The sequence below is a fragment of the Sceloporus occidentalis genome, unplaced genomic scaffold (assembly GCF_023333645.1).
Source record: "Sceloporus occidentalis isolate IW3139 unplaced genomic scaffold, rSceOcc1.0.p SCAF_125, whole genome shotgun sequence".
Classification (NCBI taxonomy): domain Eukaryota; kingdom Metazoa; phylum Chordata; class Lepidosauria; order Squamata; family Phrynosomatidae; genus Sceloporus; species Sceloporus occidentalis.
In genome coordinates this window covers 313,936-330,990 of record NW_028317105.1, presented here as the reverse complement: position 1 = coordinate 330,990, position 17,055 = coordinate 313,936, and the positions used below count along the sequence as shown (strand labels likewise).

Sequence of the window (17,055 nt, the reverse complement as noted above, 5' to 3'; positions counted from 1 at the left end):
TGCACTATTTCTTCTACTATGCATCATAATTGCACCTAATTACCCAATTAATATTTACTGCTGCCAATAAAGTGTTATCTTTGAGCTAACGTTCATGCGCATATCGGCGTACCAAACCTATGCAATCTACACACAAGTTTTGTGCTACAGAAATGGACAGAAAATTTGGCTTGTTATCCCTGAGTTTTAATTATTTACTAAACTGCTGTAGCCGTGATGACTGCCCCCTGTCTGCTTTTCAGGTGAAGTGCAGACGCATTAATCGGACGTTTTATGAGTGTGCTGCTTCTAGAATTGCTGACATATTGGATCATATTCTTTTAAGATGAATTCAGAGGAAAAAGTTGAATCAGAAGCGATCCATGAGGGCCGTAACATCCATGGGGCAGGGGGAACAGCGTCCCGGGGCACACTTGGACCACCCAGCTCAAAAACCACAATGCTGCAATCAAAATATCAAAATATAATAGACAGGGGCCTATAAAGTATAATAATTGGGTATATTATAAAGAAATATTTAGATGCATGGAAAGGAGACATAGAAACTTTGACGGCAGAATAGAACCATTCAGCCCTTCTAGTCTGCCCATTATTTCTGCTTTAAAACCTTGAATCAGCTCCTGGCCTCTTATTTCCTCTATGTTTGAATTTGTTCACTGCATTAACTTCCACCACTTCTGCTGGGTGGTTGTTCCACTAATCTACCACCCTCTTCAACCTTAAAACATCTTTACATGACAAATAAATTGTTTATATTGATAAATATAGTTCCCAGATTCCTACATGCATTTATTCCAGATATCTATTTAAAAAAAAGTATAAAGATGAATATTAAAAATAAAAAAACTGGGTTGCCAGGTATAAAACACAAATATAAATATATACCTTAGTAAAGTACAGCGTGACAGCGCGTTTTTTTGAGTCAATGTTGTATTAAAAGCAGCGAAAGACATGTTTACAGGGATAGTCCTCCCAGAAATGTGTATATTGTATGTCTTTCATGACTAATGGCTGTGGCAACTGTTTGGGGTAATTATGGCAGTGGTAGATGCAAGGGGAAGCTCCATTATGAGACCTAATTCCACAAATCACAGTGAATCACAGTTAAACGGGTCAGTCGGAGCTAAAACCGATATACTAATGGAATGGATACGCTATATCGTCGATCTCTCTTAGGACAAAAGAAATATTTATGTAATTAAAAAAGTCAGTCCCATTTGGAATTAAAGTGCACTTATCACAGTGACGTATTTAAACGTACCATCCATCCATGGTTCCAAAACAGAATAATGACACTGGCATTTGTCTTGGGGTCTATCTTGCAAGGTGAACATTCCTACTTCACATTATAGGACATCATGTTTACGCCTTTGCTATGCGTTACTAATGGGGAGTTTATATTAACTAAGGCAAGGGGAGTAAGGCATAAGCTGATAGTCCTCTCAAACTGGTTGCTAATTATTTAGTAGCTCAAGTTCTTTTCAATAGGCTGTGAAGTACCAGGTGATCTGTTCAGTAGAGCGTCTAGACACGTTTCCACAGTATTTTCAATGTATGGATTCTGAATACCTCCAGCTTTGTTGGGCTATTTTCACACAGTTTGGGCCATGATCATGTCTAAGTTCGTGCAATTAGTGAATACCGTGGGAAGCTATAGACTTCAAACTACCCCACTGTGGGAGAGGAGAAGGGATTATAATACCAAAGAGAGCTCTGGATAAAGTCTACACAGCCTCTGTCACTTTGATGTAACTGTAATGCTGTAGACAGTGCTTGAATTAAAAGAATGGTGGACCATCACTGATCACCAATTCCATATTCAGAGATTCCAAAGAATCTGAAACCAAAAGTCAACCTTTGACTACATAATAGAATCGGCAAATGTTCCTATTGCCTGATTAGATGAGTTTATGAACCCTTTACTCAATTTTTCCATAAATACATCTTTTTCTTAAAATATTTCCTAAAAGATCTCAAATCTTTTCTGTTGTCAAATAAAGAAAACCTACAAAAACCTGCAGATGCATTAATATAGTGTAGATTTGAGTTTTAGTCGATTTAAAACCATCTTGTAACACCCATTCTTCTCACTGTATATTGGTTGTCCCACGGTTGACTTGGGTGGCCTGTTGCCGCACTGATGGGAATGTTAGTTTAATCACAGCATGAGGGTTGCACATCCCCCTTACTGAGTGTGAACGTTCCACAAATGATACATTATCACAAGTATGTCTGACCACAGTCCCACAGGGCCATCTACTCATCAAAGGATAATGTAAACTACTTGTCACAAACATAGCAGGAGACACATACAGGCAGCCATTGATCGGTGGTTAATTGGAAGAACCGAGGAATCAGCACCTGCTGTTATCAAACGTATTGGATTGTTCAGCTTGCCCGTTATTCCGCGCTAATTTCAGCAGCATGTCCTTCTATAACAAAAATACAAATAACTTTGCCCATTCTGGTTTAGTGGATATATACCTGGTCGGCTGCATTTCCCATTCAAACTATAAACCAGCATAACAATTTATAAGAAGTCACAGGATAGTGGCACTAAAGTCACAGTGGAAGGATTGGTAATCCTGCAGTAAATACTATTATCTTGCATGTACAAGTCCTCTTGATCCCAAGTTCTCTTTGGGATTGTCCTAAAGCCATCTTAAAGGAGAAGTATCTTTTAAAACTTAATACTTTCACGTTGAAGGGTTTCCAGAACCCAATATCACATTCCTCTGCTCTGATTGGAGGGCAGCCAATAATATATATATATATTAATATGACAAGTTAAACGCTTATAACAAATAAGCCTTCCAGTTTTTTTACCAACTGGTATTGTGTTTGAGATAACAATAATATAGGCATTTTACTTAAAGAAACACTGTCCCTATTTTAAGGTTAATTGCCTCAAACCGGTCCTTCTTTCTCATTTAACTCTACCCCCAGCTGCCGCTAATGAAAGCAGGGAGCATACCTAAATATAATTCTTGCATGTGATCAGTAGAACTCCTATTCTTTTCAAAGGGAGCTGAGCTCCTGTTGAAACCAATAGAAGCAGCATCAGCCAATCACAGTGCTGTCTGAACACTGAGGCTTTGCGATGCGATTGGCGGATGATTCACCGACTTCAGCGGAATTGCTACTGAGCATGTGCAAGAAGCTTACATACTACTTCGGTAGAGGCAGTCGGGACTCCAACCTGCCTAAAAAATACAATTTAGATAACTAGACTGTCCTTTTAATAATTAATTTGTTCAATAAAAATATTTATCACAAAAGATCATGGTTTAAGTTATGTTGTTGCTGAATTTATAAAACAATCATCAATAAACATTTTGTGAATACTCTAATTGATATGACTTTGAATACTTCCCCTTTAAGATGTAGATAATTCATTCACAGGTTACCATCAGTTCATTCTTGCCCAGTTGGTACGCGTCATGCCAACCCATTGCACAAGGAAGCCGCTTTCTGCAGGACGCACAATTTACATCTTAAGGCACTAAGGGGCTGAGCCGTTTCTTTACGTCTAAGACCATTCTCCGCACTGGGGATGATAATTCTACAAAACCATTTTTGTCATGATAGCGATGACCCACGCCGGTTCCTGAATTCTATTTAAGCATGGAATAAGGAAAAGTAAGAAATATCATAGAAATGGTCGACTGCCATTTTATATACATAGATACACTTCTAAATATATAAAATGTGGTTTTTTTTTTTAGGAATTTTGTCCTTGTCGTGTTACTGCAGTACAATACTTGGGCCTCTATAATAATTGAACGTGGATTTTTCTGTGGAATGCAGATCTTGGTACGTACATCAAAAGAAAAAGAAATTAGGAAATAACACTGACTTGTTCATGCAATGTCATAGGCATCCTGTGGCACTATTCTCTTATCCAATGTTTTTTTTTACAATCCATATGATTACATTATATACAAATATTACAGTGGTTTTTTTTGGATTGTTTTTTTTTTTTTCCCGTGGCACCTGGCAATTGGATTGTTCGCGGTGCCACTGCTCGTCAGACGTGTGTTTCGATAAATGAATGTGTATGTGTCAGCATGGGTGCCGGTACAACGAGTTCGGAGGCACCGTTCTGAGGTTTCAGGGTTCCGCTGTACTCACAAATGTCCACGAAAAACTCATGGTTCTTTTGCTTCCATTCTTTATACTTCTTTGACGTCAAATTCGGGTCATCGAGGAGACTGTCGACTATTGCAAGATCCCCTTCTTTTGCCTGGAATAACAAGAAGTGAGCGTGAAGATGAAGACGTGCTTGGAACCAAAATACATTTTGCTAGAAAGATGTATATCCAAACAGTGTCAACAGCCACTCGAAACAATAAACCCTATAATTAAATATATCAATAAACCCTCCCTATCATTTGTTTCTGTCCAAATTGTATTTGATGCACTACTTGTTACAGTATGTCCTCTCTGCCTATTGTACAGCGCTGCTGAATATGGTGGCGCTACATAAGCCAATTAAGAATAGCTGCTGTGGATCCCTTCCATCTTACGTTCTGTGGGCTCCATTGTGCCTAGAGGTCATACATGACATGGCCAGACGTTACTAGTCATTTTTAACCACCGTAAATAACAATGTTTAGACCGGTTTTGAGTCCATAAATTCTCTTGGTAGGCTATATACGTTAAGACAATCATAACCCATATCTGTATTTCTGTTTTCTGTACTTACTTTTAAAGTGCTTTTCAAGACTCTAATGCGATGGAGTTTTTCATTTAAAACTGGGTCATTGCACCTCTTTACGAAGGATCTCCTAAATTCCTGCTTGGTTGAAGGCCGCTGTTCGCCGAACGCTGATAGGCTGGCTTGTTCTAATGTTCGATACAGCTCCTGAAGACCGTCTGTACTGCACCTGCTTTCTTTCTTGTTTTCTGAAAGAGAATTCAACAATGTTTTATTTAAATTCAAAACACACATTGGCTAAAAACTCCAACATTTCTGTGGACAACAAGGTCCACTTTGGACAGGGGAGGAAACCCTTGTTAATGACCCAAGGAATATGCTTATTTTGTTCCCAGCCTTATAAGTAGCTTATGGACCCCCTACTGAAGGTTATGTTTGTCTAGAGCAGCAAGGAATCAGGCTGCATTTACACCACAATTGGATCCTTTCATTGACTGTGCACATTTCAGTGTTTCGCAGGGATGAATGGTACCTATAAAAATGTTTGGGCATCTCTATTACTGGGTCAGTTTGTTCGGATTGTCACTTAGGCTAAATTGTGTCTACTGTTTTTTTAACTAGAGATTAGAACATTATTTCTGGTCATTGATCTGACTTACACTTCAAGGTTGGCCGCTTGTTGTGTATAATTTTAGAGCACCTTCACTTGTATTATAACTTATGCAGATATCAGGAAACAGAAAGTGGGGTAGATACGTGAACGCACGATCCCTGGTCCGTATTCCACCAAAAGGCTGATAAAACCAGCTTATTATCAATATTAATAATCCTATGGAAAGGCTAATATTTTAGATAACCTATCATTTCTGATTGATTACCTTTTTCTAGACAGCGAGATGTATTCGCAGCATCAATATCATTAATAAAATAATTCTCACAGGTATTTGCTGTTATAATTTATATCCCAGCATGGGATTCCAGCTCCATACGGATGGAATGGGTTCCAACTCCATATGGATGGATGAAAAGGGATTGAAGATCCATATGGATGAATGGGATTCCAGCTCTATATGGATGCATGAGGTTCCAACTATCAAAAGGGAACAAGTATTATGATCACATTTCTTCCTTTTTAATAAGGCCTCACCTAGCTACAAGCAAATCGATCCACAGGTGTTACTGGTATACTAGAGAGGATGGAATGACGTTACCTTCTTTACTGGAAGTGCTATGCTTCCTTTTAAGGAGTTCATCTTCAGATTTCTCCTCCACGAGACCGGCTGTCTCACCCCGACATTTTCCTTTAACATCCCTGTTCCTTGGCAAGCTTTGGCTACGTTGCTTCTGTGTCCTGGCATGAGAAGTGTGACCCCGTGGACATTCTGCTAGAGGGAAGGGTCCGTCTTTTTCGTGGTTATGGCGTCTTTGGACAGGTAGAGTGGCTTGTCTCCTTCTTTCTGGGGACATTCCAGGTCGTCCAGCTACATATTCTGGGTCAGGAGGAACAGTCTGCAGGAAGTGAAGTCCTGAGCTGGTTAAAGGGGTTTCTATAAGGTCTTGCCAAGAACGCCTTTCCCGATAAGTGGGCCTACATCCCGAAGAGTGTGTACTTCCAGTGGCGTCCTGCCTCGAGTCTTCCGCAGAGGAGTGGGAGTAGGTGGATTCACTGGAAAAATGGCGACCATGCTTCTGTTCAGGAAACGGACTTGAAGAATTAACCTAGACAAAGCATACGGTCCCGTTAGTTGCAATCTTGCTTTCTCCATTTATAAATATCAAAGCTCTACAACAATTGTATCCTTCTGCCAAATCAATTTTGTGGCAGATGAGTAACTTTAAGCCCAGCCTTGTTAGGTCTTTGCCAGGCTCGCTAATGGTAAACACCCGATGGGTCACTTGGTTGTCCCGGTTAATTACCTGTGACTTGGGGAGAGGGGAAAAACACAATGGGCTTACAATTATTTAGGTACAAGAATCCACATTATTCTTTTACTAAACATATCCATTTGTGATGTAAAATAATACAGACACAAGTTGGCAAAATATTAAAACCCCAAAGACATGTAAGGTGTATGTTGAATGTAAACAACGTATGGGGTATGGTTTTTAACTCACAGAAGATGTGCGGTGATAGTTGTCACTCACTGTGGACGGAGCTTCCTGTTTCAAGGTCATAGATCCATCAATATCATCTTGATCACTTTCACTCCAGTAATCTAGTAATGGGGGAAAAAACATTATTGCCGTATTCTACACCTACAAAACCCGAAACAAACAACTCTTGGACTATAACATTGGTCTTACAGGTGAAGGTCTATCAGAAATTATTCAGAAATGGTAACTTTGGTACCTTCGTTGGGTCTGACGTCCTTTTCATCTGGTGTGTACCCAATAGCTGCAAGGCCTAGACGGTTCATCCATCTGTCAAACAGAAACCAGACATTTAATCCATAAGTCTTGCTAGTTAATTGGGTGGTAATATATATGTGTATATATATATGGAAAGGGTTCCTGTACATTTAGATATTGTTCCCATCACACTTCTGTAAAGAAAATAGTTGGTTATAACCTTGTTTTATGACAGAAGTTTTTTTTTTACTTGAAATTTGTATTTATACGTGTCTGAAGTCATCGTGAACGTCAAAATTTACACTGGACACCTTATTATGTTGGACAAGACTTAATAGTGTTCACTGACCATGTTTTAACGTGATACTAGGTCATTTGGCTCGAATGCTGTCTGCCCATCCTCTGTTTCTATCAAGACTGTCCTGGCCAAATTGGGACTACTGACCACTATGTATTTTCTTTCTTTGCTTCTACGTAATTATTATTGATTTTCAGCAGGGTCACACCTGACGGATGACAAATCTCATCTTTAGGGAAAGAGTTTGCAGGAGTTCCAGGTTAAAGATCCAGGTAATTTAATCTGATTTGGATGTCAAAGGTTGAACAAAATTGGTGGCATCACACAGACCTTTCTCCATAAAAAGTGGGGACTGGATGACCCACGCAATGATGATCCAACGCAAGTTGACGTCATCCACAAATCTCTTTTTTTTTTTGGTGGACTATGGATATATGATATCAGCCTGGTGTGATCAATTTCTAATAAAAAACATATGAACTCCTTAAATAGATTAATTAAACACCTAATGATTCTCCAATCAATCTCTTCTCTAGGCTGCTTTTTAATAGCATCCAAGCATGTTCAAGATAGCTTATAGATATTTCCTACTCCTCTTAGTTTTGCACTGCATGTGGATTAAATCCAGTTGGAATCCATATTCCAGGCACTGAGCCAACCCTCAAGCAACTCAGGATTGTCCAAGTAATCGGCTCCATTGTCTTCCAGTCTATTGATTATTCCTTTGCACCAAGACTAATGGTCTAATCAATTCCCAAGTAACTCTTTTCTCTCTTTCTCTCTCTGAACTACGTTGTAAGGGTTGTCTTCCCCAATGGAACTAATCAATATCCTAAACCAAATAGAAATATTTTGAATACTCTCAAAGGAGCGTCCTTTTACCACCATTAGCACTGTCTATGGCAAAAATATTTCTGATTTTGCAGAAGGCTTAATTAAAGGGTATATGTAATATCATAAGGTTTTTATAACTATTAAGCATTAAGCAGTCTCAGCCTATGCATAAGAGGGTTTTTCATTCCCTTTAGAAGTCAAATAATCAGATTAGATTTCTATGAAACGATAAGTACATTTTACGCAGCTTCTAACCTCAAATAAACCAGTTTGGTGTTTGATTATTTGTTTACTTGCAAGGTTTATGGCAAAATTATGACTGGGTTTAGTAGGGGAAGACCCTCTTTAGTAACCCAAATCCCTTTGCTCTTCTTTCCTCCCTTGAGCTCAGAATGTTTGCTGGGTCTAAGTGTATCCCAGAGCTCTGTAGCCCTAAAAGTCAGAATAATTTGTGTAGAAACAGCTGAAAAATATTGTTATATTGTATATTGTACAATAAGTTATATTGTACAAGGTTTGAGTCTTTACAGCAGAAGAAATGGGCGACTAGATGGGCTCATCTGCTGTCTAAAAAGCATGACATGATGATCGTTATTAAGAAAACAAAGACAAAGTGATATATGGAACAGAGGCACAAGTGTCAGAGTACTCCAGTAGATGTCAGCCGATCACCAGTTTCCATCCAAACCGTTCTAACGTACTCCCAATGGAGAGACGAGTTTGTATGTGAACTGCTGGATGTTCACTGGATTGTATACTATACACATCTAAATCTCAATGAACATTTATGCTTTGGCATTTAACCTGCAGTTAAAATGATAGAATGATAGAATGATCTTATGAGAAAGAATAGAAATATTGTAACGAAATAACCTCAAGTCAGTCTCATCAAAGATCCATGTTCAGAATCAAAGGTTTGTGGAGCTCCGCTTTTTTGTATCATGTTATTTGGGAAATGCTAGTTCGATACATCTTAAGAAACCAACGCGACTCTCCCATCAAACTAGGTCAGCCAAGAGCTTCATAGCAGATATAACCCTTATTAGACATCGCTAATTATCATTCATATCGGTTTGTCATCCATTGGGTTTAAGCAGCAAACCAATAAAAAATATGCATTTATAAGTTATTGAGTTGTTGCATATTTTTGGTAATGTAGTTTTAGTTGTTTTGAGAGCATTTGATCATTCCGATGGACCTACCGGACATCCAAGTCCTACACTGGGAGGAAGCCTAGACCATTAAATGCCCCTCCCCAGTAAATATACATCATCCCAACCCAAGGACAGACAATAGAGGTCTAGATGCATCAGTCCTTATCATTACTTAAATCACAATCAATCACTTCTTTCATATAGCTCACATCTTACTGTATCTATATATACCTTGTGGATCTTCCTAGCCTTAAGAGATGGCCGTCTAAAAAATCTCTGCCATAGTTTGAAAAGTAAAATAAACAGATGTACGCTTAAAAAATAATAATCTTTTATATTTTGTGTACTTTTGATGTGTTTAAACAGAGGATAGAAACACAATGTTTAAAATTATTATTATTTTCGTGAATACATGAACATTTAGGATTTAATGTGAAACAGGGGCTTTTGGATGAAGCACGCATTGCGGACTCGGTAATCTTTTTCGTTATGTGCCCAGGCTCTGTACTATAGTTTGCCGAGGGATTTGGCTTTACGCCTTTTATTATCTTTCCCGTATTGATAAATAGCCTGAGAGGCCTATTTTTAGGCTGTCTCATACAGCCCGTCTACTGGCTCAGCATCTCATTTCAGTGCGAGAAAGGTAATCGTATCTCATCCTTTAACATTTTATTTAAATACTAAATGAATGTGTGGAATTCCGAGGAACAACCACCTTACTGATTACTGAATTCCATGGCAGATAAGACCCATTCTGCCAATCTAATCCGCCCATTATTCCTGATGTGAAGACTCATGCCTTAATCAGTCCCTTTTCTTCTTGATTCAGGAGCTATATATGCCTCCTCCTGCATGTTTAAATTATCTTAACATCTACCACTTCTGCTAGGAAGCGGTTCCATTTGTAAGTAAATAAGCTTTTGTTCTGACATTTCTCCTCCTTTGACAAAAAACTTCCCTCCTGTAATTTGTTAAATCACTTTATCTATTTCAATGTTTCTGTCCCATCTCCCCCTCTCTCTTCGGTCCTCCATGCCGGCCATATTGTGATCCCTTAGACTTTTTGATAATTTCTATCCTGCAAACGTTCCCCATTTTATCCGCTCTCCTCTGAACTCTCTCCAATATATCAATATCCATCTGGAGACGGGGGCTCTACAACTGTCCCCAATAGTCTTGGTGATGCCTGTCCAGAGATCTGTAAAGTATTAGACCCTTATCCCTCATCCTGCTACTAATGCCACTCGCTATACAACCCAGCACCCTGCCTGCCTGCCTGCCTGCCTGTTTGCTTGCTTACTAACTTGCTTACTTGCTTTCTGATGATTTATAATTTCTAGAGACTCATTTCTTTGATACGGTGAATGATACCAATACCGATACAATGCCAAATCCCAATAAAAGTAAAACAAGTGAGAAAATATCAATTAAAAAACATCAGCACCATCTTAAATTCATTTAAAATATACCAGCACTGAAAGGGTACTGTTTTTTTTTTTTGTGTGATTCACTAATAAAGTCTCAATAGGTCTCCAGGATTTATGCCGGACAAGTACCAGGGGCTTGACTGTAAAAAGAAAATGCTTGAAAGTTATTCAATTGAACTACTTTGCTACAAATGTAACTATTTGAAAGAGCTCACCAATTAAGATTGAAATGGATTTTAACGTTTAACCCTTTAAATACTGGTTTATGTTTCATTATTATGATAACTTAATTTTTTTTCTTTCAAGGATTTTAACACTTTGTGGTTATAGTAAGACAAAGTAAACAAGGCTCTTAACTCATGGGACTCATTGAGCCTTGCCTTGATTTTATTAGACTCATGGTGGCTTAGATATGAAATCAGTTGTTCCTGGTTAATGTGTACACGGCTTTGCGATCGTTATGCGGATTTGTGTCCTGGGAGTTGAATTTATCTTTTTTTTTTAACAAAAGTTTACTTTTATACAGATTATTGCATCTGGCCCTATCAGGATAGTTTGCGATCATCTGTATGCAATGCTACGTAAAGGAAAGCCACCCAAAAAGCTGGATGAATGTCCTATAAATGTATCATATTTCTTTTCTTGCACCCATTCCAATAAATATTGAATGTAACGGTGACATGTGGGGAGTGTGTGAGGTTGTGAACTGTTCTGTAATTGTGGTTCTGTTTTAATCTCTGGGGATGGTTCCCGAGAGGCTCCCCTATTAGCGAGGATAGGCAATGCAACGTGACAGCGGATGACATGTAACCGAATCGTGAAGTCTGTGGGATGAGCACATCAAGTGAGATGACAGTAATGACCCACGTAGAATATCCGATTCCTTGATATCCCCGCGATGGAATATTTTGTACATCTGTTTCCTTAGGGAAGCTGAGAGCTAATGTGCTCGATATCTAGGGTAGCTACACGCTTAAATGGGGAAAGAAAAAACAAATTGCTTAAGGAGGAATCTTTGAAAGCAAAATCTGGAGACTATAATCCAAATTGGTTTAAACAGAAAATTCTACAGCATTGTTTAAAGGAACAGTAACTAAAAATGTGATTTGATCATTTACGTATGGAATACAGTACAAAAGGAAGGGGATTGTAAAAGGGCCGATAGCCAAGACGTGGGGATCAGACTGTCTAGTGTACCGGTAGCCCTTAAAGGGAACTGTCAGGGACCCTTTAAAGGCAGCTTGCGTTCAAAATGCTTTGTTTATATAGATTTAGATAAATGAATCACTGTCCCTTTAAATAATTAGCGCTAAGAAGTCCCGGAAGCTTATGTAGCCTCTACATCTTCTATGTTGCCCAATAAAAAAAGTTCAACTAAAGACTCCATTTGAAAAATATACTTTCAGTAGAGGACAGGAGAATTGGAGGGGCTTTTAGCCCACAGACCTAGCCCAGTATTTTAAGCCAGTATGTAGTGTGTATGATCTTGTCCTGCCGCATTTATCAAATAACCAGCTTCAAAAAAGTTGCAGGTGTCGCAATGACCGACTGTCTTTTTGGGGGGGCCACGTCAGCAGTCATTAAGAGGGCCAGCAACAATTTTTCAAGTGCGTTCAGTGTTAGAGACATTCATCAATCTCACTGCTCAGTCCTTACAGACGTTTAGGAACGCGTGTCCCTTACAGAACAGAAGAAAACGTCCAAGAAACATGGGGTTGCAGACAGAGGGTTACCATAAGGATCCACAGCAGCGGTCCCTTGGGCCCCTACTTCAGCCACCAGGGGCACGCCATGGCTGCAATGGAGGTGAAGGATTATGTAGCTGGTAACATAGTCCTGTCCAAGAGTGCTTCTTTGGGGTCTACGTACTGGTATATGGTATATGGTCAATGAGGAGCCCTGCCTAGAGTCCGATTATCATAAAAGATGCCTCTTCCAAGGACCTTATGCTTTAATTCATTTGGAGTGAACGTTATCCAAAGGGCACAAATTTTATCCCTTAAACTTCTCATTAATCATTTCCCATTTTAATTTATACCTAACCTTAACGACAACAAGGCTGGAGAAAGTCAAGGCTGCCAGGAATCAAGAAATAATTACTCTCCACTGTGATTTATGAATCCGCCGCATTTCATTACCCAGCCTGGGCTTACAGGTTAAACAAAATATTATCGGAGATAATACCGGTCATCTCCTATTGTGTGTATGTATAAGCAAAAATAATTTTATCATAAGTCAAGCCACATACTGTATCTGGATACCTATATAAAGCTGTAAAGAGTAAACTTTAATCAGTCCTTAGTTTCACCTTAGATTCAGGAGCTATATGTCTATCCTATGCATGTTTAATACCCTCACTGTATTAACGTCTACCCCTTCTACTGGGGCACTGCTCCACTTATCTACAACCCTCCAAGTAAAGTAAAAACATCTAAGCCTCTGACCCTCTAGTTTTAGATGATGGCCTCTTGTTCTAACATTTCTCCTTTGAAACAAACCTCCCTCCTTGATGTATTTAAGTGTTTCTATGACATCCCATCTCTCGCTGAACTCAGAGATAAGTCCATTTAGCTAATATCGAATTTTCATTGATGCCCTACCCATCTTTCCTGTAGTACACAAACTCACTCATTGGATGAATTTGGATTTGATCACTTGACATAATTCTGCTGATGCAATTTGATATAATGTCGTGCTGGCTAGAGATGGATAAAGCGTAGACAGCGGAAGAACGGAGAAATGAACCATAAAAATCTTTGTGTGCTGTCTCGCTGATTATTCTAACGGGACTCGGTGCGTCTAAAGAATGCAGAATAAGTAATAATAACAACAATAGTAAATAATAGTTATAACAAAAATAAATAATAATAATCTAAAGCATAAGGAATACAATAATTGAATGTACATGGAATATTGAATGCTTGGGTTTGATTGGATTTGTGTGAAAAAGTTGGCCACCAGCCGGCCCTCCATACAGTTGAGCGTCATATCCCAGCCCGTCGTCATTTACTGAGCGAAAACTATGGCAGGGGCCTCAATAGTATTTGTGTCCTAGTTGGGAAGATCAATGATCTTCTCGACAGTGGTGCTCCAGGGAGCCTCAACGCCCAAGAGGTCTCACATTAAAATAGAACAAAGTCTGAAGATATGAAAAGTAACTAATTGGCATATATTATTCTTTTTGCGAGTGTCCACTTAGTTGACTTCCATTTCTCGGTCATCTGATGCAAACCATTGGCCAGACCTAGATTATCCACAAGGCACATCAGGCACAGGGGCCCTTGAGCACTAAGAGCCTGTGATACCTTATGGATTATCCAGGTTCTGCCTGCTGTGCATCATTCATCTAGTTAAGCCGCAAAGCGTGGAGTCCGATGACCCTGCACTTCTATCGTTGAAGCTCACAGGGGTAGAACCTTATGTAGTGCTTGAGGAAGGAGGCAAAAGCCATGTGTTTAGGGGTCCCCAGAGGGTCCTTTTCTAGCTTTGCCCCTGGCATAGAACATTAAGCGGTGTAACAGAGATCATGTACCCACTGCACAATATATTTGGTACATAGTTCTACTGTTACTAAGAAAAAAACGCAAAACGTGAGAGGCTTACGAAGCATGAGATTAAAAAGTTTAATTCTATGTGTAATATTGACTTTGTAACAAGAATCAGTTACTTTTCTGTCTATAAAAAATGTGAGTACAAGTTCGCCTCACAGTATATTATAATATAAATTGAACCCAGTGTCACCACCAGAATGTCATTTTATCATCAGGATCCGCACCTCTTAATTAAACCCGATATCTTTCTTTAAATGGTACGTTGGAGCATCGGGTTTTATACCTCATCATTTTTTTTAAGAAATCAATGTCTCGAGAACCTCTCGTGTTTTACGACGCCAAGGTCTGAAAGTACAATTGGAATGCTTCAAAGAAATGCGAATCTAATCATAATTCATACCAAATAGCCTATGGAAATATAACGTTCTCTGAAGTGCCGTGCCAAAAGTATAATTTAAATGTGAGATGCACTTTGAAACATTAATAACTGTCCATTTGCTGTAATTGCAAACATAAAACAGATTTTTTTTGGGTCACTGGTTGTATCCTAGACGATGTATAACCAAGTTTAATGCAATTTATGTGAAATGAATACAAAAATGTGATTTTAAAAAGTAAGTATCACATTTTACACATTTTTCTACTTCAAATGTTCTTTTATATATAGCCAAGATTTTTCTCCTTTCCTCCTCTCTCCTTTCATTTTTCCTTTCCTTCTTCCTACCAAGTCAATGAAAACAGTTCTTGTTTTTTTTTACATAGCGAGCCGAAGTGTTACCAAGATAAAAGAGAGATATGTACATCAGTGACATTATTAATTTATCAGAGTCAAACATGGTCGCTCTGATAAAGCAGCATGGGTGCATTAATGTTGCAGCACACAGCCTGTCCCTAACATCCCGGCGGGCTCCCCGGCAGGGGAAAGACAAGGGCGAGCGTGTGAGGACGGCACACTATGGTTCTGTGTGCTCTCTTTAAATGAAATGACAACAAGGATAAACATTTGCTTCTTTCTATATGCAATTGTTCATCTTCTCTCTGAAATCATGAATATATATATATATACAGATTAAAAAGAAATATAAAGCAGAGGAAAGCGTAGTTACATAGTTACGGTTACATGTGACTTTAAAATATATGCATTGACTGCTGAGGGGGAACCGGCAGGTTAGTTCATTAGAGGTTAAACACAATGAGTCCGGTTGAATGATAGATGCCTCCACCATGAGACTCGAGGTTACCATGATACTCGAGCAGCATGAACGGTACCTGCGATAGCCTGAGCATGTACGTGGCATGACGGTTTTCTTTATTGCAAATAAATGGCTACAATTAAATTGAATCAGTCATGTAAGACCGGTCATGTATGCATGTGTGATGTGAAGTATTGTTCTTTCAGAAATGTCACCTCTAAATGATCTACGACTAGGCTTGTAAGGAGCATGTTATACTAGCAGGGTTATGAGGAACTCGCACAGACCATCCAGTGCCAAGTGTCATGGCAGACATCCCTCCATCCTCCTAGTATCCACTAGAGATGCAAAAAGTTACATACATTTATATCTTGAGATGGAATGATATTAATCTCTCTCAAAATAGAGACGATGAGATTAACCTAAAAGCTTATGTAACTTTATCTCTTTTGGCATATTGGCCCAATATAAGGTATCGACACATGCTACAGATCTAGATGGTCATCCATGTGACTAAAACTCATTTTTTTATGCCACAAAGATATTGAAACCAGCTAATTGTTAGCCACACCGGGTTCTTGACCGTCAAAGCCCATCTATATCTATCCCGAGTTGTCTTAAGTTTTGTATTTAAGGCATGGTCGTTGGGTTCTTGGACGCAGTCAGGCCCGGACTGGTGGACAATGTCCCATACTGCTCCAGTCGTGGGCTGGAAATGCCTGGTTGGAGCATAAAAACATAACATGTGGCCTGTCATATCCAGCCCTCGTTTACTTCAGCCCGGCCCTGCTTTTGTTACTTGTCCCTGTGGTGAAAAAATCATCTTAAAGGTCGTCTTACCTATTCATTTCTTCAAGACAGTCAGTGGCAAAGAAGAAGCTCTTAATTTTTGGATGACAAGCTTTGAAGGCACTAAAAAATATAGAAAAATGTATTATTATCTTTATTTTCTTTTGACAAAGTTTGGTATAGCTTATGAGAAGAATGTGTAGGAGAAGACAGAGGACCAGTTGGGGGGGGAACTACTCATTTTCTTAGGTTGACCAAGTCTTCTCCAAGGTCTTCTCACTGGACTGAACTCCTGTTTTTAAAGCCCTGATGAGGAGACCCCAAATTCTACACTGTTACTTTAAAGAGAATGTCCCTGTAATGAAAATGTCCCAGACCAACACAGATCTCTAATGGGTGGCATCGGGTTATCGGTAAAAAATAATTTGGTTTCACCAGATACATTTGTATTCTTGCTATTGTTCTTGGCAGATTTTCTTATTTACACATAATTCCTTGAACAATCTGCGAGACAATACCGAGTCAGATAAGAAGCTAATATTATTCTGCAGAGAATCCTATCTGTAAAGTATCAAAATACAATTTAATCTGAACGAATAGCAATGTATTTTCCAAAAGTTAAAGTTCTCGACAGTCCCATTTTATCGTTTTATCAATGTATTCCGATTCCGTACAGACCGTTACAAATGCCTTAAGAACGGTAATAACATTTTAGAATTGTAGTTTCGTGAAACAAATGTATTCACATTGTAAAGCTGCGAGTCCCCAGATCCAGTACCTCTTTCAGAGCCGTATTTCAGTAT

General features: G+C 39.0%; 1 protein-coding gene across 1 annotated transcript in view; it reads right to left on the bottom strand.

Annotated features, from left to right (window-relative positions):
• Nucleotides 1-4,027: 4,027 nt before the first annotated feature.
• Nucleotides 4,028-17,055, bottom strand: part of LOC149281980 (connector enhancer of kinase suppressor of ras 2-like) — a 180,444-nt gene continuing 167,416 nt past the window's right edge. Inside the window, exons 19-24 of the mRNA XM_089498753.1 lie at nt 16,304-16,375; nt 7,008-7,078; nt 6,773-6,873; nt 5,869-6,376; nt 4,706-4,905; nt 4,028-4,243 (exon numbers count right to left, since the gene is read on the bottom strand). Of these exons, the coding sequence (XP_089354879.1) occupies nt 4,028-4,243; nt 4,706-4,905; nt 5,869-6,376; nt 6,773-6,873; nt 7,008-7,078; nt 16,304-16,375 (1,168 nt within the window). The remainder of the gene's footprint in view (nt 4,244-4,705; nt 4,906-5,868; nt 6,377-6,772; nt 6,874-7,007; nt 7,079-16,303; nt 16,376-17,055) is intronic.